Genomic DNA, 25,745 nt, shown 5'->3' on the forward strand with positions numbered 1-25,745 from the left:
AGCCAAAAATTTCACGTAGAGTCGGCCATCTTTATCATCACCCTTAGCCAATGACGTAGGGCAAGTGCCTACACCAGCGCTGCGGTAGCGAAAATTGCAACCTAATTCACACCTAGAGTGTAAACAGGTTTTTGATTGGTCAGCGGGTGACGCGTAAGGAGGCTGACTGCAGTCTCGGCCAATCAGAAGTCTCCTTTTATTCGTGCATGATTAACGAACTATGCGGGGGTAGAGTAGCCATTTTACGTGAATACTTCATTCGTGCGAGGAGACTTGTTGTACGAGTGATCTGTTATAAATAAAATAAACGGTATTAGTAGTGCTTAGGATGTGTAACTGTGCATAGAAATGTATCTATAAGGTAATTATAATCGCTTTTACATAGAAGTATCGTCCTCTAGACGTTTTTTCGATCTGATTTATCGGTGATTGAACTTTCGATCAAATTAGAAAGTATGTTGTGCGTGTTATCTATCCCTGACTGTAGAACGGCGAACGGCGGTGTATGTTGAGAGAAAGACCAGCAGCGTGAGAACCATAAATCGGAGATATCTGTGAACCAATTCACCTACATCATAACTGTTACTTGCCTCGCCGAATTTTCAATTGCTTATTGTTTTCATACGCGTAATTTCAGAAACGTTTTACATCATTTTCAATTTTCAAGAGTCGGAAAAATAATACCAATGAAAAATTTATCGGTCGATGAAAATACCGCAACGCCGCGCTGTTTCGTCACTAGCTAAACACAATACCGTTTTCTCAATAACACATACGCGTCAATCCCACGTATTATTTGCCTGCAAAACATATACCTTGCTATCAGAAAATTTTATTTACACAAGCTTGTCCTTTCTGCGTCTAACGCATACCTGTGTCGTTAATAATTCTTCTTCATGAGGCATCGTCATCGTTTGCGGGAAAAATTCTCCGTACCAACCGCAACTCTGCTCCCGTTTAAACGTAAATTTGTTAATCAATTCTCTTCTTTGTTACATTTTCTCTGTCATTAATGCTTTCTATTACTGGTAACTTATTCGAGCAAATTAAGCGCATATTTCGCTTTTGTGCAAAGTAAAACGCCAGTGGAAAAAAAATTAACGAAGTACCTTTTTTGCAAAGACTGTAACTAAAATAAAAGTGATAATAATATCACTATCTTGTTTGTGAAACAGTGTGAAATGAACGTGTTACATCGGTAAGAACTGAAGACATCGAGTTGGTCGATTCCAGCATTTTTAAACTGTCTGAAGAGGTGGACAGAGGGATTGGTTTGCGATGTCGACTCCCAGGTCTCAGGTGATAGCCGACGAGTATATCTCGTCGCTATCCGACCTAACATTCAACAGTAAACCGTTGATCAACATGCTGACAATGCTGGCAGAAGATAACGTCGAACATGCACCAGCTATCGTCAAAGTCGTCGAGAACCACCTGCAAAAGGTTACTTATTATTGTAGTTAAAATGTCCAAAGCACAAAAAACTTGTCTCAAAGCTCAGGTCAAATTTTTTTTTTCAACTTTTTTTTACATTCCCTAAGCTGAAACAAAATTTTTGTATTGATCAGAAATGTGTGTGCAGGCATTGAGGCATTTTTTTTTTCCTTATATTTAGATGGTATATGTGAGGATGAGGAACCTTGTACAGTCTTTGCCTTTTTTCTTTTGTTTGTTTGTATGATTTTTCCTCTTGGTTTTTTTTCTACTGATCTCTCCAAATAACTTGTATTTTATTTGTGATCGCAGAATGGTTTCCTCTTCAATCAATGTGATGCATTATCATTTCATTAAAGGAATTTTATATCCCACTTGCCTCTTTGCCTCGTACAAACACCCTGTATAATTATGTGGCTGATTACTTACGTAATAATAAAAAAAAAATTAACTCAAACTAGTATACACTGTTTGGCGCATTTTTTGGCACTGCATGCTATACCAGCATACTGACAAATATTTCCATAGATAGAGCAACTCTTTTTTATCGGTAAAATGAAATTGAAAGGAACAGTAATTGGATGTGCATAGATTGTAATTGAGTCTAATTTACTTAATTCCTTGTTCCAAGTTATTGAATTTAATGGCACTAACTAAAACATACTTTAGATACCTATATGTTGTAATAGGGAAAAAAAACTGTAGAATATACACGAAAGGTTGCTTGCTGCTAATGAGAAAATTTAATCATCAAAAGAATAGAAGTAATCACAATACTCCTTTTTTCATCCAGCGTAGATGAATTAGAAAGTGGCTTTTTATAGCAGGAAGTAGCATTGTAAGAGTGATATTATTGTACATTGCGATCATACCGCCATCCGATTGTTTCTTAGTTTAAAGGAACACTAAAATCTCACGATTTTGCTCAGAGTTAAGTACTTTTACGCACCTTCTTTCGATCTCTTTTCAAGGATAAGAATTTCATCTATTACGCATTAATTTTACCATTATTTTTTCTCTTCTAGTTCTGTCTGTAATAACTCATTATTATAATATCATCATATATAATGACATAAATAATGCTGCCAAGTGTGTAGAAATAATGTACAAATTTTTATTCCATTTATTACTGTGCATTCGTTTTCTTTCATTTTTGTACATATATATATTTTTTATCTTGCCACCCCCCCTTCCTAACCGACTTAAATTTACTTTTCAACGTACAACCGAATACATTTTATCCATACACAAACATACATATATATATAAATATTTCGAAACACAAATATATCTCAAAGTATTGATCGATTATTTAAAAAAAAAAATTTCCCAAAGCTAGTAAAACGACCGTTCCTTTGTACATACACTATATTCTGATATATGATAAAGAGCAAATAAATTTGTAACCATATTTACGATACGATTATTATTATTAGTATTATAATATTATTATTAATATCATGTGATGAAAAAGAAAAAGAAGATAAAGAAAAAAGAAAAGCAGAATAATAGCAACATTTTTCAAGTAGCAACAAAAAATTGTGTGGTTAATTTCTGGTGACCTTTGCTTGGAACTGTAACGATGCGTGTACATGCATTCGTTCGCTGGGGTAACAGATTTTTAAGTTTCTATTTTCTATATTTTGTGCGTTTGGTTTTTACTTGATTTTTTTTTTTTTTTTTTTTTTAAGTTTTACTTTATGCATTCTTCTTTTGATTTCATATGAAAAATCACTAGAGTATTATAAGAGTCTCCTTTTTCCCTCAACTTCTCAACATGTATCTTATAGAACTTGATCAATAAATTTCATATTATAGAAATGAGGACACACAGAAATACAACGAGTTGTAAGTCTACAACACAATAATTGTAGAGCTTCAAATAACACATTTGCAATATTTTATCAGAGTATGTATAAAAATCGATTGAATTTTTGTATGCAAGCTGCAGTATAATAAATGTATCCCATTCACTTTTTTTTTCTTTTTTTTTTTTTCTTTCAAATGGACCTTAATATTTTTGTTAGAAGAAATAGCAATATTTAGGTTTAGCAAATGAAGAGAACAAGGACAGTGTATATTCTTACGCTACCATCTCCGAAACTCAATTTTTTCATTCATTTTGAGCACTGGGTTTTCTTTTTATTCGTTTTTTCCTCTAAAAATTTTACCCTAACGATGAACGTTTATAAATAATTTGTCAATTGGTCGTTCTGCATTCTAATATTCAATTTCAATTTGCTTCGTTCTCGAAAGTTATCTCTTTTTTTCTCCCCCACTATCTTAAAATATATGTACTGTATTACTTCGATTGAATAAAATTGATGATGATGATTGAACGACACAATGCAATATTAAAAATGAAAAGTATAAAACAGAAAAAACACAAATACCACTGCTTACTCATTATTTTTATTTTCTTTGGCCTGGTCCTATTAACATTTCAACGAAGTGCGCAAAACTACTAGTGATGTTATGCAAATACTTTATTTGACAACAGATGATCCAATATGTGCTATTTGATCAAATCTTATTTACCAACTAATGATGTTTTTACACTTATCTCTCGACCTTGAATATTATATAATTTAATTGATCGATTTCTTCAAACATGTATTAAAGGCAAGAGAAATGTTACAAGATTTTTCCAATACATTTCAAAGATTTAGCTCTTTACTTATAGCAGTTTTCAAAAATCACTTACATCTTCAACATGATTCTCATCGGTTTCAATAGTCTACTCATCTACTTTCTTCATGAATCAAATTTTACAGACAGATTCTCTAAGTATTCATTTTACATGTAGTTTGACTGGATAACCGCTGCCTCAGCATGTTAAATTTATCTCCAAGGTATCGTTTTCTGGTTGCATAAGTTGTTATTAGCAACTAATTAATCCTAGGTATAGTATGCAGCAATAATTATAAGTTGACAGTAGTGGTTTGGGATGCGTATCAAAAGAAGATCCATTAAAGAAGGTCCATATGTTTGGTGGTCGGCTGGTGATGGCATGTGGTGGCCAAAATTTGAAACCGAGTGGATTGAGTACCATACAAGTGGGATAGTCTGTTATTGTGTTTTACCAGGTCAGAAGCGACATCAAACTTCCCGTTCTATACCTCATCGATTCGATCGTCAAGAACGTTAACGGAGATTACACAAGCCTCTTCACCCAAAATATTGTCAACCTATTTTGTGGTGTTTTCGAGAAGGTAATTCATTTGTTGAATCGCTTCAAAAAATTACTAATGTAATTACACATTGTTAATTATCATTTAGATGTACACGGAAGAATTATTTCTTTCTAACAACTTTCAAGCTATTTACTTATCTCAACCAGACAATCAGACTGTTACAAACGAGCTGATAGCTCAACACATTAAATGCGTCGATACCTTACAAGAAAATGACTTTATACTTGTATTATATTTCAATGTATGCTATTCAAAGAGACTCGAAATCAAGGAACAAATAACTGAATTCTTAACATGAAATGGATAAAAGAAACAATTTTTCCAAATTAGTCAATTCAAATTGAATTTCACAATTGCATCAAATTCATGTACGTATGTAATGTATCTGAATGTTGAGTAAAATACTGATGTGTAACATGTGTCTAGATTTGCAACAGTTTCATTTCACCAGAGACTTGTTCAACTTATTTTTACTGCATCCCTATTAGGTGGACGAAAGTACACGGGCTAGTATGTGGAAGCTACGACAGACTTGGAACGAGGTTTTCCCAGCGAAGAAGCTGTTCTCCCTGGACGTCCGAGTGCACAACATCGATCCAGCATGGCCTATAATCTCATCGTCTTCCCTTTCGTCCGTATCGTCAGGATCTATATACCTAAATCCCAGATTCCTGTCACTGGTAAGAAGATGGAATGTCTTGCCAGAAATAAGAACAAACATTTTCATGGTAAAATCAAACTCACTCGCTACTAACGTTTCTATTCTTCTATTTTACCAGCCTCAACCTCCGCCGGCAATCGAGCCTCCAGCCACGCCAGTCGAAGATAATCCTGGCGCTCCGATAACGATAGGCGAGGCAACAATGCGGGAACAATTATTGAAGAAGCAAAGGGAACTCTTGGAGTTGCAGAAGCAAAAACTTGAGCTGGAAGTACTGCAGGCTACGGTTAGCCTGGAACAGCAACAGCGACAGCTCAACAGACAAGCTGAAAGTATTCGAAACGAAACGGTGAGTTTTCCTGCAACATATGCGATCTCCATATTGTTTATCAATTTGACGCAACGGTGCTCATTGTTTTGTCGATTTCTTAGGCTGTGATAACAGTGCCGCCTGCTACAGCAAAAGATAACGCGATGCCTGGCGCATCTGCGCCACTGACTTTACCTGTTCAGACGACAAAACACGTGACTAAACAGGTAAATATTCAAAAGTTTGCACATATTGCTTTTATCTCTACTGTGTTAGTTAGGTACTTAATTTATTATTGTGGATTTTTGGTACTTAATTAATTTATGTGATCATTAGACCAGAGGATTTCACTGATGAATGGTACCGATGATTAAAGTCTTTCTTTTCGTGTTGCGTTTCAGTTTCCAGCAGCGGCTGCGTCTCTTTTGAAAAACTCTGGCTCTAACAACGGAACACGAATTGCGCCGGCGAGCAGCGTGGCCGTAGCATCGGCTAGGCTAGCTTCTAGAGATCCACGACTGAAGCCATTGACGTCTCCCTACACTCCAGAATCAGTAGCGTCAAACATTGACCCGCGTCTACGATTAACGGCTGGCCAGAAGGATTCTCGTCTAGATAATCAATCGCTAGCACCACCACCACTACCACCTCCTCCAGCACATAACGTCACAAACACTGTACTTTCAGAGCAATTAAAACAGCAGATAACATCTAAACAGGCTGTGACTAGCACTATAAACAAGCCTCCGTCAAATGTTGCCAGTTCCAATACCTCGATGATAAATGCTAATAATAACAGTAGTGGTAATAATACGATCCTGAATAACAACAATAATAATAAAAATTTCAGTGGTAACGCAAACAAAGATGCTGTATCGCATCGCACAAGTCAGAAGAAAGACCCCAGATCGTCGTCTAGTAATAGTAGTAGCAGCTCAAACAGCATAAATGGTAATTCCAAGGTCGTTCAAAATCAGTCCGTAGCAAATACCAGCAACATAAATAATAATAACAACACCAATAATGCCAGCAATGCATCGTCGACATCATCTGGAAGTAACAGAGGAAGTGGAGGTACCGATTCGAAATCAAAAGATAAAAACTCGAGTGGTGGACGTCAGTTAGCGTCTGCCTCGTCTTCAAGCGAAAAGACCTCCGCTTCCTCGAAGTCGTCGCATAGAAAGATAGGGAATAAATCGCGGTCAAAACAACCTCAGGGCTCGCCGAATAAGCTGCCTAAAGTTGAGAGGGAAAATAGTCCCGCTAGGTCTAAGTCGAACGAGAAAGACAGCGAGGATAGCTCGCTGTCAATCCGCACATCCCCTACCCAGTCCTCATCCCAAAATCCGAAGAGCAGAAAGAAGACTTCTTTGAAATCTAGGAAACGGAGTTCAAGTCCCTCTTATAGAATACCAAGACGTAACGATACAAAGTCTAGCTCCAACTTGAGTAGCTCGGGAGGTCTTACCGAGGAGGAACAGTCAGGTTCATTGATAGTGTCTCCTCCTCATCCGCCAACTTTCAAAGAAATCGGGCTTAATGCCAGACAGCGAAATTACGTCAGGCGAAACAGAGACGGCAGTTTGAGTCCGAAGATGGACGTTACATCTGCTACTCCGCTTCCCGTTCAGCCTTGCTTGGAGTCTGTCGTCAACCCCACAACCAAGGACGAGGATCTCAGAACAGCTCTACCGATTCCTACGCCTCCTGCCAGTGTTGGTGTTATCGAAAAGAGTGAGTTTATTATTCTACGACATCTTGCAACTTGTTATTTACTTGTGCTTGATACATTTTATACTCTGATTCTAAATAAGACATAGTTTTGTTTACGGCGAGTCAGGATTGGTGTAGGAACTATCCCTTTTTTCGTTCAGGGATATTTTAAATGATGCTAAATCAGTAGTTAGTTGATTTTCATTTTACCAGTCCTGATTTCACCTTCGAAAGCTACATGAAAACTGCTAGTGTAGAATTATTTAAAATCTGGTAGTTTACTTCTGCAAGACTATCTGTTGATATTCAAACAGTAAACAGATGTCAATCTACGTGAGATAACAAAATTCTGAAGACCAGCTTCAAATTCAATCAATGATTTATCTTACGCTATTTTCGTAACATTCATTTTCATTGCTTTCTGAGATAAAAATTCTGCTTTAAGTTCTGTACAATAAACAACTTGGCAATGTATTGAGAATTATTATTTTTAAAGCGGTCATGCTTAGTGTTGCATAAACAAATGTAGACCCATAGGCTTAAGATTGGGAGGGTCCCAAGGGCTAAATACCTGAAGGAGCTTGAAGGTAAGCTCCAGCCGTCATTATAAGTGATAAAAAAATAAACAAAATGTGGTATGTTACGCTTAGTTTTCAAAAGAATTGACACTATTAAATATAGTACAATACCCAATACACGCTCGTTGATTGCCAAACGCCTTAGCACCATACTCTCGTCGTTCGTTATTGGGTACTTTACTATTTAGCTGCATAGGATATCCCATAAAAGAAATTTTTACAGAAGAGGACTTGGATCTACGAGTATTGACTGTTGGCACCAACAAAAGACAAAGTTCCGAACACTTGGAATCTTCGACGCTGAAAAAGTCAAAAGCTGAGAAGTTCGACGCGTAAGTATACTTGCTTATTTTCACTGTTTCTTCTTCGATTCGATTTACTATCGATTTTATGCCGGTTTTGTAAGCAATGTAAGAAATTAAGGGAGTTTTTTAATCGAAAGGTTGTTCGGAAATGAGGATGTCGATCTTCGCACACTGACTCACCCAAGTGCAGGACGTCCCCCTACACCTCCACCGCCAATAATATCTGGAGAGGATGGCAAAGACGGTTGGGCTAAGTTGAAAGCACCGACTCCCAAAGGACCCAGGGAGAAGACGAGCAGCCTGGACGAAAAGCGGGACAGAGACCGCGACAGAGACAGACTTGGAAGGCCGAGGCTGTACAGCAAGTTACCGGATGATCCCAAGGAGAGGCGCAGGACACTTTCTAGTGACGAGACTGACACGAGATCGTCAAGGCGAAACAGAGACCCAGAGAAGCCGGAGAGATCCGATGATAGCAACATCGAAATAATCATGAAGCAAGCCGCCGAACAGCTGAACCAAGGATTAATAACGAAAATCCAGTACAACAACCTGATACAAGATATACTGCAGATGAGCGAAGATCAGAAACTTAGAGCGGCTCTTCGAAAGGAGAAAGAGGGCACTTCTATTGTCTGGGAAAAAGGAGGACTCGATATGGACAGGACACCGACGTTTAGTCCATCCAGCGACAATGAAGGCGGCAGGTCAAACAAAGACTCGCAAATGTCTCGTGGTCAGAACAGTAGCGCCAGATGGCAGGGACAGCAGGCCTGGCAATCTCCGAATTCTTGGGCCCACTCTGCGGTTCCATTTTCTGGGCCTCCAGGTCACTTCAATCCTGATTACAGACCTATTGGCCCTTGGCAAGGCCCGAGACACTACGGACCGATCAGACCGGAGTTTAACCAGTTCCATGGTGGCTTCAATCAGAACATGGCTCCCAGCCAGCGCATGCTTCCAGGAATGATGGGACCGTTGGGCCCCAATGGTCCAATGATGCCAAACTTGATTCCCAACGGGCCGATCGGTCCGATGGGTATTCCGAGCTCGCAGCTGCCACCTGGAATACCAATCTCCAACATGAACGGGCCGAGCTCCATAATGATGAGCAACGGTGTGATGCCTCCTCCGAACATGCTTTCGAATCCCAATGCAGTCCCGGGGCCAAATGTCAGTCCCAACATGCCACCCAGGAGTTTGTCACCAGTCAGCACGAAGTACGATCCCAATGAAAATGACCCCGACTTTGGAGGTGTGCTGCTCAAGAATCAGGGACCTCACAGCAGAGAATTGCCACCTCCAGATCCCAAGATACTTGCTGAAGTAGCCAAGGATACCATGAAGTCGATAAAGATTGACGGAGTACCGAAAGAGATAAGGTACTACGGAGATACTGGCGTTGTATTCATGAACTGGGATGACCCTAGGGAGATTGGCTTCCAAGCTGGAATTAGGAGAATTTTGATCGACGAAAAAGATACCGTTACTTGTGCTTTCAACGAAGGCTACAAAGAGTTCATATACGAAGGAGAAGTTCACAGGTAAAATGAGTGCTTGGGTGCTTTGTTTTCAGTGGGAAAAATTGTAGTTAGAACCGGATTAAAATCACTTTAAAAAGACTGGATTTACATTTTTTTTTATGTGATTAATTTTTCTGTTGCAGAGTGAAATTAGGCGCTCCGACAAGGGAATTGTGGTTTGACGATTGTTGGTACGAGTGTTATTTTGGTGGACCACCTATCACCGTCTTTCTTAGCGGTAAGAAGGTCAGCGTCAAGCTGGAAGGACCTGTACCTCAGGTGAAAATTGGATACATTAAGAGGACAGATCTAGTTATTGCCAAAATCAATCTGATCATCAACGCCAGAAACATGGTGCCAGTGTTCTTGGACGCCAAGCCACAAATGTACGTTTCCTTCTTTATTTCTTCCACTTTCTTACTTCTATTTGTTGACAAACAAGACACTAACTATCCCCACTGAAATCGTTGCAGATTTGAAATCGAAGGAAAACCCAACACCCTTGAATTCATCGACTCTCTACAAACTGTTCTGCTCAATGGGCGACCATTCAAAGTTGAGTTTGGTGGACTTCCCAAACCTATTGTTATTAGGGACAAGAAACACTTCATTAGGTTCTCGGTTCTGCCAAAAGGCGTTCGAGCTGGATATGTCAGGTTATTTGGAATGCGAGGCGAGAGCCCCATCGAATCTCCACCAACGCCACCTATTTTGGACAATAAAGCGAACTTGGATTCCCTTCCGATGCATCAAACGTATCCTTCGGTTGAACATGAGTCTGCTTCACAAGATAGATCAGACCATAATTCCACACCGAAGCCCGGTATTTAAAATTTGATCATTCATAACGAGCATTTTTGGTCAAGTTGTTAGTTAGGATATTGATGGGAGGAAACGTTTAGATATCCAAGTTAACAATCGCGTTTACTTTTCTTTCAGATTTGCAACTTGACATACTCTCCTCAGTATTACCCTCTGCAATGGCTCCATCTTCTGGTTTATCGTACCAAGCAGAGCAGGCTGAAAATACATCGGCAGCCCCGCCACTTCCACCTACTCTCAACATGGACGAGTTGTTCCAAAGATTAGTGGCCACTGGTATAGTTCCGAATCTTCTCTCTGAGCAAAAAAAACCAGACGAAGAGGAGAAAAAGGAGCCTGAAATCATTCCTGTATCATTTGACAAACCAGAAACGCTCAAAGTGTAAGTATCTATAAAATTTCATTTGTTAATCATGTTTTAAATTCAATCCATCATTTTTTCAATCTTTGACTGTTGAAGCTATTTCTATTTATTGTTTCGCATAATCTCTTGTAGCAAGCAGCCGGCCATTGCTGCAGCGCTTTACAGTGGAATGCAGTGCAGCTCATGTGGGGCGCGGTTTGCTCCTGAGCTGGCGACGAGGTATAGTCATCACTTGGACTGGCATTTCCGGCAAAATCGACGTGAAAGGGACTCCGCAAGAAAAGCGCATTCCCGACCATGGTATTATGACGTCAGTGACTGGATCCAGTATGAAGAAATTGAGGATTTGGAGGACCGAGGTTAGTGAGACGAAATATTTTGATACTTGCTTTCGCGGCTTGAATTGTTAATCTTTAATCACCTTTTGTTTCCGATAGCGCAAAGCTGGTTTGAGACTGAAAAACAAACTGCAGAAACCGAAGGCAGCACCACGGACGATGCGCCTCAGGAAACTGTCCAGCCAAGTGTGCCTACAGTCGGAAATGAGGATACACAGTGTCAGGTGTGCCATGATGCTTTCGAGCAATTTTATAACGAGGAAAAGGAGGAATGGCACTTGAGGCCAGCGATTAATTTCGAAGGGAAAAATTACCATCCGCTATGCCTTGAGGATCATAAGGTAACGCTCCGCGATTCAATTGCAATTGCTGTTCAGTGAAAAATATACAGTTATGTGTATCATCGCTTAAAGTATTCTCTGGTTATGATAATTTGGTGTAGAAGGAATTTTCGGAACGCCAAAAATAAAACCTGGAAAATGTTGCAAGATTGGGAGAATCGTTGAATTTTTTTTAATCATCTTTCTATTGTAGATGTTTAACAACTCAGTAGACTTTTTGTTTGTTAATTAAATATATATTTTCGTTTTTCATCTCGCAATATAGGAAAAGCATCTTGCGGTATGTGAATTCGAAAATGTTATTAAATAAGTCTTGTGATGATCTTTCTCGCTCAATCAAAGTTTACTGTGATTATTATCATCATCAGTATTATCATTTTTACTTAATCACTGTCAATCTGTCAACTAAGTCATTCCGTTGCATTTTTTAGCGATCCTTAGAAGATTCCATCACTCCGATGGACGAATCAGTTACTGAACCTGAGGAAGAAAAGAAAGAAGAACCAGAGAACGCAGATACAGAGATGAAAGCAGAGGTTGAGGAATCTGCTGAGCAACCTGCTGCAGAAGCATCAAGCGAAAATCCTGAAATAGAGGAGAAAGAGGAGAAAGAGGAGAAGGAGGAGAAGGAGGAGAAGGAGGAAAAGGAGGAAAAGTTGAATGAGGAGAAACCTGCCCATGTCCCTGACGAAACGGGAAGTGCAAATGATAATCTGATGGTTAACAAAAATGAGGACAAAGAAGTTGAAGAACTCAGAGAGAAGGAAATACCCGACAAAATTGAATCTGCAGACTTCGCAGATGTTAAAATCAAAGAAGAACCCATTGACGAGGAAGAAATTATTGACGACGGAATGGAGGAGCAATTTATATTCACCAATGTCGAGGTGAAGACTGAACCTATTGATCCCGAGCCTGGTGAGTCCGCTTAAGTTTCTTCAACAATTGAATATGACCATCATTTTTATTCACATGCATGGGATTAATGAATGAGGTTTTACTTTTTTCTATCACCAGATGTGGAGGAGTCTGTGGTAAATGAGCCAGCACCGGTCGACACAACACATACAGCGGTGAAAAGTTCGATAGATGGTAATGTTGAGCTGGAATCAGCCCCAGCAGCTCTGCCAGCAGCCCCGTCGCGTATAAAAATAAACATAACAAAGCCGCTCACCGCCACAAAGGAAACAGACGAACTAAAAGACAAACCGAATAATCCCAAAACCCCAGACACAGTTGCACCTGAAATATTGAGGCCTGCGTCGATAAAGCCAAGTTTACAAGGTAAAAAATTATCTGTTCTACCCCCAGTAGAAAAGGGTCATGAATTGTCTGGTCTCTGTTCCATCATGTAAATAATAATGTAAATATAAGCAAGGATACGACTTAACATAATCCAATGCGTGTCAAGGATGATCTGTCCAAGCTTTGGTTTATGATATAAGAAATTCATAATAATACAACATTAAGTAGGGGCATAATACAGGTTTAATCGACTTTTTGTACAACTTGTATGATGTGATCCAGAGATATACGCTTATCGATTCCCCCTTCCTTTTTTTTTTGTTTTTGTTTTCGCCCCCGTTTATCTCCATAATGTTTTCCTCCACAGACAGGTAAGTAAACCATGCGCTAATTGAAAAACTTCTGCCACAAACGGAACGTCGAGAAATGAACCTTGAATAAATTATCGACCACCGATATATTCTAATTTCTTACATGCTTGAATAATTGACATGTTTTTACTACATTGTCAAATTTAGAAGTAATTAATTTTCGTTTAATCGTTTTGACTTAATGGTTTGAAATTTATATGGTTGGTGTGGAAATTATTTTCGAAATTTTGAATATCGATCTTGGTTAATTTAAATGAACAAATGTTTCTCGTCTAGTTTCGCACGGTGCAAGACAAGCTGCAAGACTGTGAAAAATATTTAAAATATAAAAAGCAGTGTGTTACATAAAACATACGATATACATCACATAATTTATCTGATTTTTAAAAAACAGATAATCTCTAACGATCACTTCATACTAGTTAGATGTACTATGCTCCAAACAATTGTTTAGCGGAAAGAGTGCAAGCGTGTGGACTATTATTATTACTATTATAATAACGAGAGAAGTTTGTGATGTGTATATATTTATAAATGTATTACTATGTTAACGAGTTTAGGAGTAAGCTTAAGATGTATTTAGCATTCCTTGTAGTATGTCGTGTGCATTTGTTTTCCATGAAAAGTGGTCAACAGGTCATCGAATAGGCAAACAAGAAAAAAAAAAAAAGAAGAACAAGAGGAAAACAACGATGAGCACAAAAACTTGAATACCATTTCCTATTGTTTGTACTTTGTTGTATAAAGACACACAAATTTTTTGAAAAAGGGTGGTCGAAAGGGACAAAGCAGAAAACAAATGGGCTGAAAACAATTTTGGGGGCTAGATTCTTAACCATTCAACATAATGGTTTTTTTTTCCTCCCTTTACTTTCCTGTATACCCAATGAGGAAAAAATTATGAAAAATGTGAGTGACACATATATTATGTGGTGAAGAAAATATGAAACAAGTGTTGTTGTGAATCACAAATGTTTAAAACTGTACATAATGTGTGATATAATAATTATCTATTTTATTGTATATATAGGATATCATAATGCGATTCATAAATAAGAAACTTCTATCGAAGAGAAGAGAAAATCGTTATTTTGTTGTACAAAAAAGAAGAAAAGAAAAGAAAAAAACAGAAGAAACTACTTGTTGGTTATACGGGGTCTTGACTCTTTTTTTTCTCTTACTCGTTATTCATCACCCTAATAAATATATATTCTACCCTTTGACGCTGCCCGAGGAAGCTCACTTACTTCGTTGGATCATGATTATTACCGAATGAATTATTTGAGCGAATAAAAAATGAATTATTGCAAAATTTGATAGTGTTTTGTTAAATTTCATCACGGTATTTAATCGAATAATAATAAAGTAATGAAAATCCATCTATTGTAGAGTATTGATTTTAAACCCATTTCCTAATTTGCTGCAGTGTAAGTAACAATCACTGCAAACTTTGTGCAATGATTGAAAGAAGAGAAAGCATAGAATCTTTCCAACCATCTTTGGTCTTGATCTGATTAATACTAACTGCAGTGGTACGTTTGAATAAAAACAAGTAATCGTACTCAGTGTAGAGCACATCTTTATTCAAAATTTGCAGTTGTGAGGCCACCTAGGAAACGGAATAGTATCTTTGATGTTTGGTATGCCCATTATGGTCTGTAAATAACGTTCGAAACCCATTCCGAAACCACTGGAGGGTACATTTCCATATTTACGAAGTTCTAAGTACCAATCTAGGTTTGGGGTAAGCGAAGATAGCTTTGACTGTAACACGTCGTAGTTATCTTCGCGCATACTGCCTCCTATCAATTCCCCGACGATGGGCGCCAAAAGATCCATTGCCGCCACCTTCGAAAGATCATTGAATAAAGGAAACAAGAGAACCAGATTTTTAAGATCTTTTTTTTTTCCCAAGTTGAAAACGGGCAATATGAAAGCATAAATATAAGAAGGGGATAATTTCTCCTTACCTTTGTCGGGTCGTGGGAAGCTTCTTTCATATAAAAAGGCTTGCTATCTTTTGGAAAATCAACAATAAATATCGGTACTCCGCTGGTATGATGCATTAGAAATAGTTCGTGCTCTTTTGAAAGGCTCTCTCCATATTTAAGAGGCAAACTTAATCGATCTGTATTCTTCTCCAATATTTTTATAGCTTCATCGTAGCTGATTATATCAAAAGTCTTATGTAGCCAATCTGGCTCTGGTGCTCCATGAATACGAAGATCTGAAGCACCCTTATCGAAGACATAATTAGTCACGCTTTTCAACAATAATTCAGCCTCTTTAGCTAGCTCCTCAATATTTTTAGTAAAAGCTATCTCAGTCTCGATCATGTAAAACTCGGACAGGTGTAATCGAGACTTTGAATTCTCTGCTCTAAAAGTCGGACCAAAAGAGAAAACCTTGGACAATCCTCTGAAATTGTTTTTCAATTTTGTTTAACGATTTGAACAGCGGAATGTGACTAAGATAAACCTCAGACTGGGGTGATATTGTTTAAAAAAAAAAAATAGGTAAACTGTATGCAGCAGCTATATTGAATCTTTGCCCATTCACCTTACTACGGATTCCAACTGTAGCTGACCAGAAACCGTGAGAAATACTTTAGTGTTGAAGTAAGCCTCTTCGTCTGATACACCTTCCTTTTTCATGGATTTCAAAAGCCCCTCATTTGCTGGTCTGACTGAAAACACTTCCCCTGCACCTTCGCAGTCATTGGAAGTTAAAACTGGTGTGTGGATTCCGACAAAGCCTCGACTTCTAAGGTGATCTCCTATAGCCGCAGTGGCCAAATCTCGTATTCTCAGCAGGCTCCCAAAGCTATTTGTTCTCGGTCTCATATGCAAATACTGCCTAATGTATTCTTGCGAATATTTTTTCCTAGGCACAAACGGATAACCATCTGAAACAACGCATTCCCCAACAACTGAAATGGTTTCCGCTCTTAGTTCTACTCTCCCATTCGGTCCCATTGCTATATCACCCTCTACTGAGATGCTGCTTCCATAGGTCAAGTTACTCGGCTTAACTGATTTCGGTATTACGACTTGCAAGTGCTCACTGCACGAGCCGTCTGAAACATCGATAAACACGTTCTCCTTCATGTTTCGCAGCGCTTTGACCCAGCCCTGAATGAAAAACCAAGTAAATGGCGCGATGTTAGTAAGTCGATTGTTGTGGATGTCTTTTTTTTCGGCATTTAATAGACGGATGACGAGGCTCATTTGTCAAACGCACTCCCGTGTAAAGAATAATGAATACCACAGATTGTTCGAGATCGAGTATGCGGCAATGATTCGTCTGTTGAATCCGTTCGGATTACAAGCGTTGAAATTTAATTGCGAAAGATTGGCAGGTATAACTGCCATCATAATTTATCATGGTGAGAGAGAGAGAGAGAAAGCTAACGTCAGTGAAGGCCAACCTTAATTATTCTCCGTTTTCCTACTGCATCGGATACGTTTGTTTCGGATATCCTGGCACAGCTGTATACATTGCGTCTTACAGCGATGCTATTCGCGAGAAACAAGCTCCGCGGTACTTGGAGTATCAATTTAACAAACGCCATTCTTCTGCTTTTTCTGTCAAGCAAAAAATTTCAACAGACAAACCAAACCATTCGCAGAGTACGACGACGTCTCCATTGGCACGACTTCCCGTCTGCAAGTATATAGATACGCGCATGAAAATTATCGTATACGTAACTATAGTTTACAAAGTATAAAATAAATATATTCTGTGTATACATGAACATACGACGATCACCGAATATTTTATTTTTGTTAAATAATTTTTATACGCGATGGGATAAATACCTTTTACCCACTTCGACCGTGATCGCAATTGTGCTATAATTTCGGTCTAGTTTACCTCCCCCAACATCCACACGCCGTTGACTGAAGAATACGGAGGTACTCATCCTTATGTCCCATAGTGTGTTGGCCATAGAGGTATAAGAATAGAGTACGGAAGGTAGAAGCTCTGTACAGAGAGAAACCTCTCCGCCTTGTAGAAGGTCTCGTGCATACTAACTTCGATTACCAGGTAATCGATTGTATTTGACATTTGTAGGTAGCTTATACAAATCACATATCTCTTTTTGAACGACCTTTTCAACATTTACAACTCCAGCCTTCGGAAACTTGACAATATAGTCAATTCTCACTTCTTGAAATTAAATAAATATGCAACCGTGCAATGTCTAACTATCCTTGTTTCAACTTTCTTTGATGCGGAGTTGTAGATTATAACTGTAAGTATCTTTTGTCAACGGTAGTACGTACAGCCGACTGGATAAAAATTTAAATCAGTTTTATCAGTTATTGAAAAGCAACCTTTGATTTTGCAACAATGTTATTTATGTAATTCTGAATATTTCAAAATTTGCCTTGTGAGAAAGAGATTTTTTTCCCACGTTTTCTAGCGCTTTGAAAAACTACGAATTGACAATAAATAATAATCAATATTTAGCATTTTAACAATTAAGGGTGTTGCCTATGCCTCAAAGAGCGCGTGCGAACAGAGACTCACGATCTTCCTTCTCATTTCCTCATTTTTGAAGATAATTAGGTTCTTAGGGGGTCATTTTGAAGATAAAGAATAGATCTGTGTCGCCTATTTTGCCGAATTTTCGATTTTGCTTTCAGATTTGCGAAAAACGTACTTGAAAGTATGTTATCTTTGAAGTGAGACACAACGGACAGTGAATTTTTTTTCGAAATTCGGCGAAACAGGCGACACAGATCTATTCTTTATCTTCAATGGGAGCTTTCCAGCAAGGAGACACAGTATGACACTGTGTTACACGGTCGATCACTGTGCCTTGGTGCTTGTTGGAACGCTTTGAGGTTCTTAATTCAGTCACTAGAGTCCGCTCATGCATTGTACGAAAAATCTAGGAACACTGAGCGCTCCAGGAAAAAAAAAACATTTGTGAAACGCGTGTAGATTATCATTGCATTTAATAAATAAATATAAACAATACCATGCGTCGAAAATAAAATCTCTAACTAAAAAACTGGCAGCAATGAATCCGAAACAGTGTCCAGCCATGCTCCGCAGCTGTGTCCGACTGTGTCGTTCTGCGTCGTTGCTGGAAAGCTCCCAAAATGACTCCCTAAGAACCTAATTATCTTCAAAAATGAGGAAATGAGAACGAAAATCACGAAGCATAAAACAACAAATTTTTCGTGCCCCCGACAACTCTCAATCCGCGAACCCCCCCTCAAATCATCGAAGCCCAGAAGGCCGCGCATAAGAAACAGTAAATTCACGACCGATAGACGACAAAAAACTGTAATATAAATATACGTACATATGTACAGAAATACAATAGCTTTGTATACCTATAGCTTACGTGTAATACTTCTCTGATTTATGTTCAGTTAGTTATATGTATTACTATGCCAAAAATTTGCTAGTCATATCGTTATAATTATATATCTGATTATTCATTCCAGGAATACTTTCTGCAGTCTGACCGAACTGCGTGTATAGGGTGATTCAGAAAAAAAAATGAATTTTTTTTTTCCTTTCGAAACAGGTTCAAAAGTTTCATTCAGGTATACAAAGACACTAGTTAAAATTTAAGATTTTAATATTAATATTAAGGGGTGGCGCATAGCACTTTTCGATTTTCCATAAGAATAACATAGGATAAATGTTGTTTGCTTCTTCTAGGTTTTATAACTAGCTAACGAAGCGTCGTAAAAAAAATCTAAAGACGGATTTTTGTAGGAAATTGAATGCTCTACAAAAAAGGAAGCGTACATTTTACTTTAAATAAATGATAACTAATAATTAATTTTTGCAACAATGACGTACTACTTTCCATAGTTTGCGCTTTCTATAGAATTTATTTAGCCATATAATGTATACAATGCTCGATGCCTTGTTATGATATCAATTTTCTCGATCAAGATTACTGTCATGTTTCACTTATACTGTTTCAATTTAATTTCTATGAGATCTTTTTCATACAGATTTCGTGATTATGTTTATTAAGTTTAAACGAAGTTGATTTCACTTTTATCATTTTATATTATTTTTTATCATTTTGTATTTGTTTGGTGCAAACCCGATCATGGTTGGGAGGTAGGGACAGGTTAGGTGGGTCTCTGTTTGATAGCAATCTATACGTGGTGCGACCTAGGAGATTGATGATATTTTCGTTGTTATATCATGAATTTGCTAACAGCCATTCGTTGCAATTTTCAATTTGAAACGACCTGTGACGACGTCTGGCCGGTATTCATAAATAGTTGCGTATTATTTTCGAAACTGTATTAGGAACAGCTCTCAGCCGATCAAGCTATGCTTTGAGCTGACTCAAGACAGTCCTGCAAATCGAACCTGACTATGAATACCGGCTATTAGACTATTACCAATCACGTGATCGCATTGCGTAGAAATACGGACGCCGGTGAATATAATTTTCGTTGAAATATTAAGAATGTATATCTATATCAACATACGTATGGGGAATTCTACGTCACGTCAATCAAAAAATGACCTCGTATTTTTTCAATCTATTCATACTCTTTTTCACATGAAATAAAGGTAAAAAGAATCGATACGCATTTTGGTGTTCGTCCGAATTATGTTTGTTTTGGAAAGTTATAAGACAATCATTCAATTTTGATGCAAAAGGAGCGCGCATATATCTGGTTCTATTCAACGTGGAGACATCATTTACAGTGCATTCGGAAGGTGAACGAATAAGCTTTCATAAAAAAAATGTAATGTTGAACATTATTGAATATCCCAATTTTCATAAACAATTCAAATGTTTGACCATTTTTACCTCATTAATGAAAAGTTTTTGAATTATAAGAAAAATAGTTTCGGGTTCCTTATTAAATTCTGTATTACTAGTAAATTTTTCAAGTGGAATCTGAAAGGAGTTTATTTTTTTTTCTATTATTCATCAGGTGCTGCGTCGTGCCGAGCGCGGCACACTGGGCTGTTTAAAAGTATTTGAAACCGAATGCCCGTGAGGGGTGGTGGAGGCTAGCCGCGTCACCCGCCCCACTCCAGCGACAGCTCGGGTGCTCCGTCTCACTTGTTTCTTTACTCTCTCTCTCTCGCACGGTTAACGCGGGAAGCGGAGTAGCCCGTGCTTTCTAGCTAGGCAACGCCCTTAAGAAGAAAAGTATGGTTTGATAAGTACGTCAATATTATACAGAAGATAAAATACATTTTTTAGCTGCTTTTCGTCACATTTTTAAAAAGTCGTATTACTGAAAGACAATTTTAACAATTTATCAAAATTTAAAATAAATGCAAAAGTCTTCTATTCTTCGTTCCAGTTAAATTGCAACGAACCTCGTGATAGATTCATTTTCATTATTCATGCTTATTGTATTTATTCCCAAGAACTTGCGTAATTTTTCTTAATTAAAACCCAATGACTGATTCCAAATTTTGGGAAAAATTTATAAAATAGGTTCATCCTTCTACATATCATCAACGTGCTTCTCGCAAAAAGAAAAGTGTTTCAGAATTTTTCGGATATTTTCAAAACTTGAGATATCGAATTTTTTCAACTCATAATTTTAAAAGTGCTCAACAAAGCAAACAAAAAGTCTGCATAAGCACTTTCTTGAAATGGTTGGAACTAAAAATAAAGTATTTCAACATTTTTTCAAAATATTTGCAGCTCAAAGTTGACTACGTAAAAAACTGTGAAAAAATAAATTGAGCGTCTTAGAAATGCTAATGTCGCCTGTAAAAGATTTGATATATTCATGTAAATATAAACAATACACGAACATGTATTTGATTGATATTTATTTTTCCGTTATGTAATTTCGGCGTATATATTTCTTGTACGGGATTTTCTCAACTTTTCAATCTCACGATGACGACTGTATGTTATCAACGTTTTGCACGCGATAGTTGTTTGTTTTCAAGAACTTCTCTTACGTGCGTTGTTAGTTGCTTGGTTGATAATACGTGAAACTACTATACCCCCAAACCCGGTCAAACTCAGCAAACTGTTACGAAAAATAACTCGTTATCAGTCTTTACATATCCTCAGTCAACGTTCCCTATGAAACATCTAAAAATGATCAATAAACATCAGTACATACATATAAATGAGAAGCAGCTTTTGGTTATATGCGCTAGGGCTAGATTAACGTCTGGGACTACTGCCTAACTACAATTGTTTCAATTTTCACGAATCAACGATCCACTATCAGATGTCGAAACTTCACTATCCAACACCACCAAACGATCAACAAACGATTGCCAGCATGGATAATTGCATTTCAATGCAATTTACAGTTAACGAGGAGTTGTCGTAAGTTAGACGTTCTGGGATTGAACAAACTCCCGGAATTGGTGCCTAACTAGAGTCGTCTTATTTATTTTATTTTTTTTGACTGGCTTAGGGGAGGGCTATGTTTTTCAATTTTTTCAGGTAATTGGAGGACTATTGAATGTTGGAGAAACGCTAATAAACACCAACATACGACGAACAAACGATTCTGCACAAGCAAAATTCAAATAAATCCCAAAATACAACTGTGAGGGGTTAATGTCACTGAACTCCCTAGCCGGTGTTGTTCTAATAATAACAACGTAACTATTAACTATGGGTATGTTTCGATATACACTGCGAGCACTGTAAGGTGTGTCGTCAATTTAGTATACTGCGAAGCCGTTCCTGTATAGTTAGCTATACTGGTTACCGCTTAAAACGGAACGCAGTACAGTATACTGTGATCGACATTTTTTGGCGTTACTTTCATTTCATACATAATACTTGTTTCACATTGCAATAAACACAATTTATTCAAATTTTCCATTTTTGTTTTTAACGGCCGATATTTTTAAATGACAATATTCAATAATAATAATTATCAATAGTGGAAGCTGTTAAATTTCTGAACGCTGTTGATCACGTGATCAAAGCACTGAGAGCAGAGATGAGTAGGGAGATCTCACTGATATATATATACACTGGATTGGATTAAGCGTGGTGCCGTCACGCCAATTGAACGGTAGCCATTTTGTACAGATTCTTGTCACTTCAGATATATATATATATATATATATATATGTGTGATATATGTATGTGTATATAATCGATTGCGATGGAAAATTACAGTAACAATTATTGAGGTAACAATGAGTACCTGCGTTTTTTGCAAAACAAAGCAATCAAAATATAGTGGGCGATCATTTCACAAGTGAGTATACAACGCTGAAGCGTTCTGCAAATGATAACTTGCAGAGGTTATGTCAGCATACGAAGTATTTACTAATTATATTTAACGAGTATTATAACGTACGAATCGGGTTAGTAAAAATTCACAATATTTGAATTATGAACCGATCTTATTATAATTGAAATTGAAAACTCGGGTATTATTGACTCAGGGATTAAATTATAATTCGATATGTAGATTTCCCGTGAAAGATGTGTTGCGCCTTCAGCAGTGGTTAAAAGAAATGAAGAGGAAGGACTGGAAGCCAAACCGAAATAGCACATTGTGTTCAGCTCATTTTGCAAATGACTGCTTTGATAGGACAGGATTCCTAATTACATTGAAAAAGAACAGTGTACCAACTATATTTGACAACCCAAAATCAGAGTGTTCATCTTGTCACCGATTAAGGGAATATGGACATGGCTATTCATTCTTCAAGTAAGTACCGTTACTCAATGCAACATAACGTGTGAATTAATAAATTACATTCTGCTTGTCATGTAGGTTCCCATTGGATGAACCTGATATTATGAAGCAGTGGATCGCAAATATAAACATTGGACCGTGGTCTCCATCAAGTGATAGCTTTCTGTGTTACGACCACTTTGAACCCTCTTGCTTTCAGAAGAAAAGTAAAAATTATATAACTTTACGAAAAGGCAGTATCCCAACGTTATTTGGTAAGATCTGAAACTATTAATCCCTTTTAGGTCAGAGAAAACTCAGTGTGCATGAAGACACGTTGATGTGATGCACTATTGCGTCAATGCCGTCGAAGCGGTTAATTACCTACAGATTATAAAGTGCTCTGTTACAGAAAAATCGTGTGTGACACATTTCTGTGTATTTCCATTGTCGTTATTTATTAGTAACTTATCTGTAGGTGAAAACTTGCAGCAGACCGAATTTCAGGATGAATCCGATCGGCCCACCACAGTGAATTTAACCAAATCACATGATCACCTACACATTTGTACCTGATTTGCATGCTCAGGTATGTACATCTTTTTTATTTTCTTTTGATTGTGCTTGTAACTTTTTCTTCATGTGAATGGAATGTGGATTGATACTACTAATTATATTACGGTTGTGGTTTATCGCACGCAACTCTATAAAAATGCCTTAACGTTTGCAAGGAATGTTTTATTCTCCATATTTTTGAATAAAGTTTTTACTCACCCAATTCGATATAATTTAATTCAAAACTTTTTTTTACATGTCTTAAGCTCCACTTTGATGATCAATGGATGGTAAATGGATTCCCTAACGGTTGAATTAGTGTTATACAAATTTTTGAATAATCCGTATGGAATTCAGCCCACCATAGGATGAAGGATAATGGACGGAAACTTCTTAGAATTGAGGACTTCTTTTGAACATAAAGAAAAATCACGCTTAAATACAAGTTTTTCGTCATATTATTTAATGATCTTTTTCACCATATAATTGTAAATAATAATATACTTTCGAAAAAATGATTTGTTCTTCATTTAATGTATCAAACATTATTTTACTCGTCAAAAACTTTTTTGTGTGACGAATATATCGTTAGATCTAAATAGCATATATTACGCAGTTCAAATCTAGCGCGCATTTTGTGACAACTTTCTGTACAAGATGGCGGAAATTCAATTGTTCAATTGGACGCACGAGCTTACACGTAGAGTATACGGTAATATCCAATCCAGTGTATATATATATCAGTGGGAGATCTCCAACGCTCGGCTTTTCGTGATACCAGCTAGGTTGGAGCGTCGACGTGACACCTAGGCGGCCACGCACCGAAGGTGGCCCATTTCCGACCTGACACCTAGGCGGCCATGCACCGAAGGTGGCCCACAATCGTGCATATATAGATATACTCGGTCGCTCGAGCAAGCGGTTGCCAATCGCATCCTTGTCCCCGCTCGCACAAATGTTTCCAGGAATGCAAGAATTGGGATTTTTTTGTTTCAATTATGAATGTCAGCGAATAAAAGTATCTCCAGATTTGATAAATTTTGGATTCAATTAGCGGACGTTGAACCAAAATAATTAACCATTCCCAGCCCGAATACTTTTTTTTTTTTTTTTTTTAATAAATATTATTTTCTTATTGATATGAAAATATGTGACGCCTGGTGTTCACGAATATTTGTATACGCAGTCTATGGAAAAATATACGAAGCCAGCTCGATAACATTTATGCAAAATGTGCAATGGGCAAGTGGTTGGAGGAAATTTTTTTTTTCTCAAACTGAATCTTCCAGAGAACCATCAGCGAATTCCAAGCAAGCTCCATAAACATACCGAGCAAACGCGCGATCACGGACGTAGCTGTGGTGTGGCTGAGTGGATACCACATGAGGATGAATTTTCAATCACAGGTTTTTGCGCGAAGTTTTCCTGTATTTAAGTTAATTACTGCTGCCTTTGCTATAATACTGCATTCAAGTCTTAAACAAAACACTAAAAAATTGGTTAACCAATTAATGTAAAACAAAATGTTAGATTGAGCTTAAAATTTAAGCCGGCGTTACATAAACTAAGATAATTACAAGTGCAATATTGTAAATATTGAGCATTTATTGTTCATCTAAATAAATATGGTTTCCTCCTCAAAAAAAAAAAAAAAACATGAGGATGGAGTGATGCGGGACACGGGTTCGATCGCAGTTCACTCTTTTTTTTTTTTTATTTTTAAATTCAATCCCGGCTTTTTTTTTGTATTTTCGGAGAGAAAAAACAAATCAAAGAAAGAAAATTTCGAGAGCCGGTCGATTTTTTCCTTCTTTCCTTTTGCTTTTTTTTTACTGAACCCACCTTTTTTGTAGTGGGGGTAACCCAGAAGAGAACAAATAATTGAAACAATAAAATTCCGAGAGCGAATCGATTTGTTCCCCGTTTTTGGCGCCTCTTTTTTGATAAGGAAAAGTCTTGACAGTAATGTAAAATAGAGATTACTAAACACAAATGTATTGTTTTTTAATAACACCGGCCCACAAACAAAAAAGTGGTCTGTACTTTTGACCGGACCTACCTATCTTTATGTATTTTGACGCGCTCAATCCGAATCTGAAGTCAGTTTTGCCCGTACACCCTCAAAATTTTGAGTAAATTGCAAAAAACCATAAAAATCGCCAAAAATTAGCATTTTTGGTAAGAAAAAAATTTATGGAAGTATAGACCAAGTATGATTTTTATGCATTTTGGTCCGCTAAACCCAAATCTGAAGTTTATTCAACCATAAGCCTTTTAAAATTTAATTCGGCCGGTGTTATTAAAAAACAATACATTTGTTTTTAGTAATCTCTATTTTCCAATACTGTCAAAACTTTTCCTTATTAAA

The 25,745-nt window shown here is 37.4% G+C and overlaps 3 protein-coding genes and 1 long non-coding RNA gene across 9 annotated transcripts; 2 read left to right on the plus strand and 2 right to left on the minus strand.

The window, feature by feature from the left end:
- Positions 1 to 221: 221 nt before the first annotated feature.
- On the plus strand, positions 222 to 13,889 carry Pcf11 (Pcf11 cleavage and polyadenylation factor subunit). Of its 2 annotated transcripts, XM_046619717.2 has the most exons (17): positions 222 to 361; positions 1,176 to 1,443; positions 4,521 to 4,646; positions 5,117 to 5,308; positions 5,408 to 5,638; positions 5,722 to 5,826; positions 6,001 to 7,333; positions 8,114 to 8,222; positions 8,333 to 9,739; positions 9,862 to 10,104; positions 10,192 to 10,541; positions 10,658 to 10,922; positions 11,037 to 11,263; positions 11,342 to 11,583; positions 11,849 to 11,863; positions 12,015 to 12,501; positions 12,601 to 13,889. In XM_046619717.2, exons 2-17 carry the CDS (start codon positions 1,279 to 1,281, stop codon positions 12,936 to 12,938), a joined length of 5,835 nt encoding a protein of 1,944 aa, XP_046475673.1. In that variant the 5' UTR covers positions 222 to 361; positions 1,176 to 1,278; the 3' UTR covers positions 12,939 to 13,889. The 2 variants fall into 2 exon arrangements, with proteins under 2 accessions (XP_046475673.1, XP_046475674.1); XM_046619718.2 differs by lacking the exon at positions 11,849 to 11,863.
- LOC124215869 (uncharacterized) lies at positions 2,230 to 5,508 on the minus strand. Its single transcript, XR_006882460.2, has 2 exons — positions 5,373 to 5,508; positions 2,230 to 5,284 (listed from the first exon to the last, which is right to left on the minus strand). It is a non-coding gene; the product is annotated as an uncharacterized lncRNA (long non-coding RNA).
- Positions 13,890 to 13,970: 81 nt separating the features above from the next.
- Positions 13,971 to 17,162, minus strand: AsnRS-m (asparagine--tRNA ligase, mitochondrial). Its single transcript, XM_046619719.2, has 5 exons — positions 17,018 to 17,162; positions 16,627 to 16,862; positions 15,759 to 16,330; positions 15,170 to 15,617; positions 13,971 to 15,047 (listed from the first exon to the last, which is right to left on the minus strand). The coding sequence occupies exons 2-5, from the start codon at positions 16,768 to 16,770 to the stop codon at positions 14,784 to 14,786; spliced, it is 1,428 nt and encodes a 475-aa protein (XP_046475675.1). The 5' UTR covers positions 16,771 to 16,862; positions 17,018 to 17,162; the 3' UTR covers positions 13,971 to 14,783.
- Positions 17,163 to 22,142: 4,980 nt separating this feature from the next.
- LOC124218274 (uncharacterized) lies at positions 22,143 to 23,837 on the plus strand. Of its 5 annotated transcripts, XM_046624850.2 has the most exons (5): positions 22,248 to 22,396; positions 22,613 to 22,855; positions 22,922 to 23,097; positions 23,301 to 23,411; positions 23,644 to 23,837. In XM_046624850.2, the coding sequence occupies exons 1-4, from the start codon at positions 22,335 to 22,337 to the stop codon at positions 23,396 to 23,398; spliced, it is 579 nt and encodes a 192-aa protein (XP_046480806.1). In that variant the 5' UTR covers positions 22,248 to 22,334; the 3' UTR covers positions 23,399 to 23,411; positions 23,644 to 23,837. The 5 variants fall into 5 exon arrangements, 2 of the variants coding, with proteins under 2 accessions (XP_046480806.1, XP_046480807.1); XR_011176884.1 differs by lacking the exon at positions 22,248 to 22,396 and adding an exon at positions 22,143 to 22,207 and having other exon boundaries at positions 22,922 to 23,411; XM_046624851.2 differs by lacking the exon at positions 23,301 to 23,411.
- The last annotated feature ends 1,908 nt before the right edge of the window (positions 23,838 to 25,745 follow it).

Source organism: Neodiprion pinetum, chromosome 4 (genome assembly GCF_021155775.2).
Source record: "Neodiprion pinetum isolate iyNeoPine1 chromosome 4, iyNeoPine1.2, whole genome shotgun sequence".
Lineage (NCBI taxonomy): Eukaryota > Metazoa > Arthropoda > Insecta > Hymenoptera > Diprionidae > Neodiprion > Neodiprion pinetum.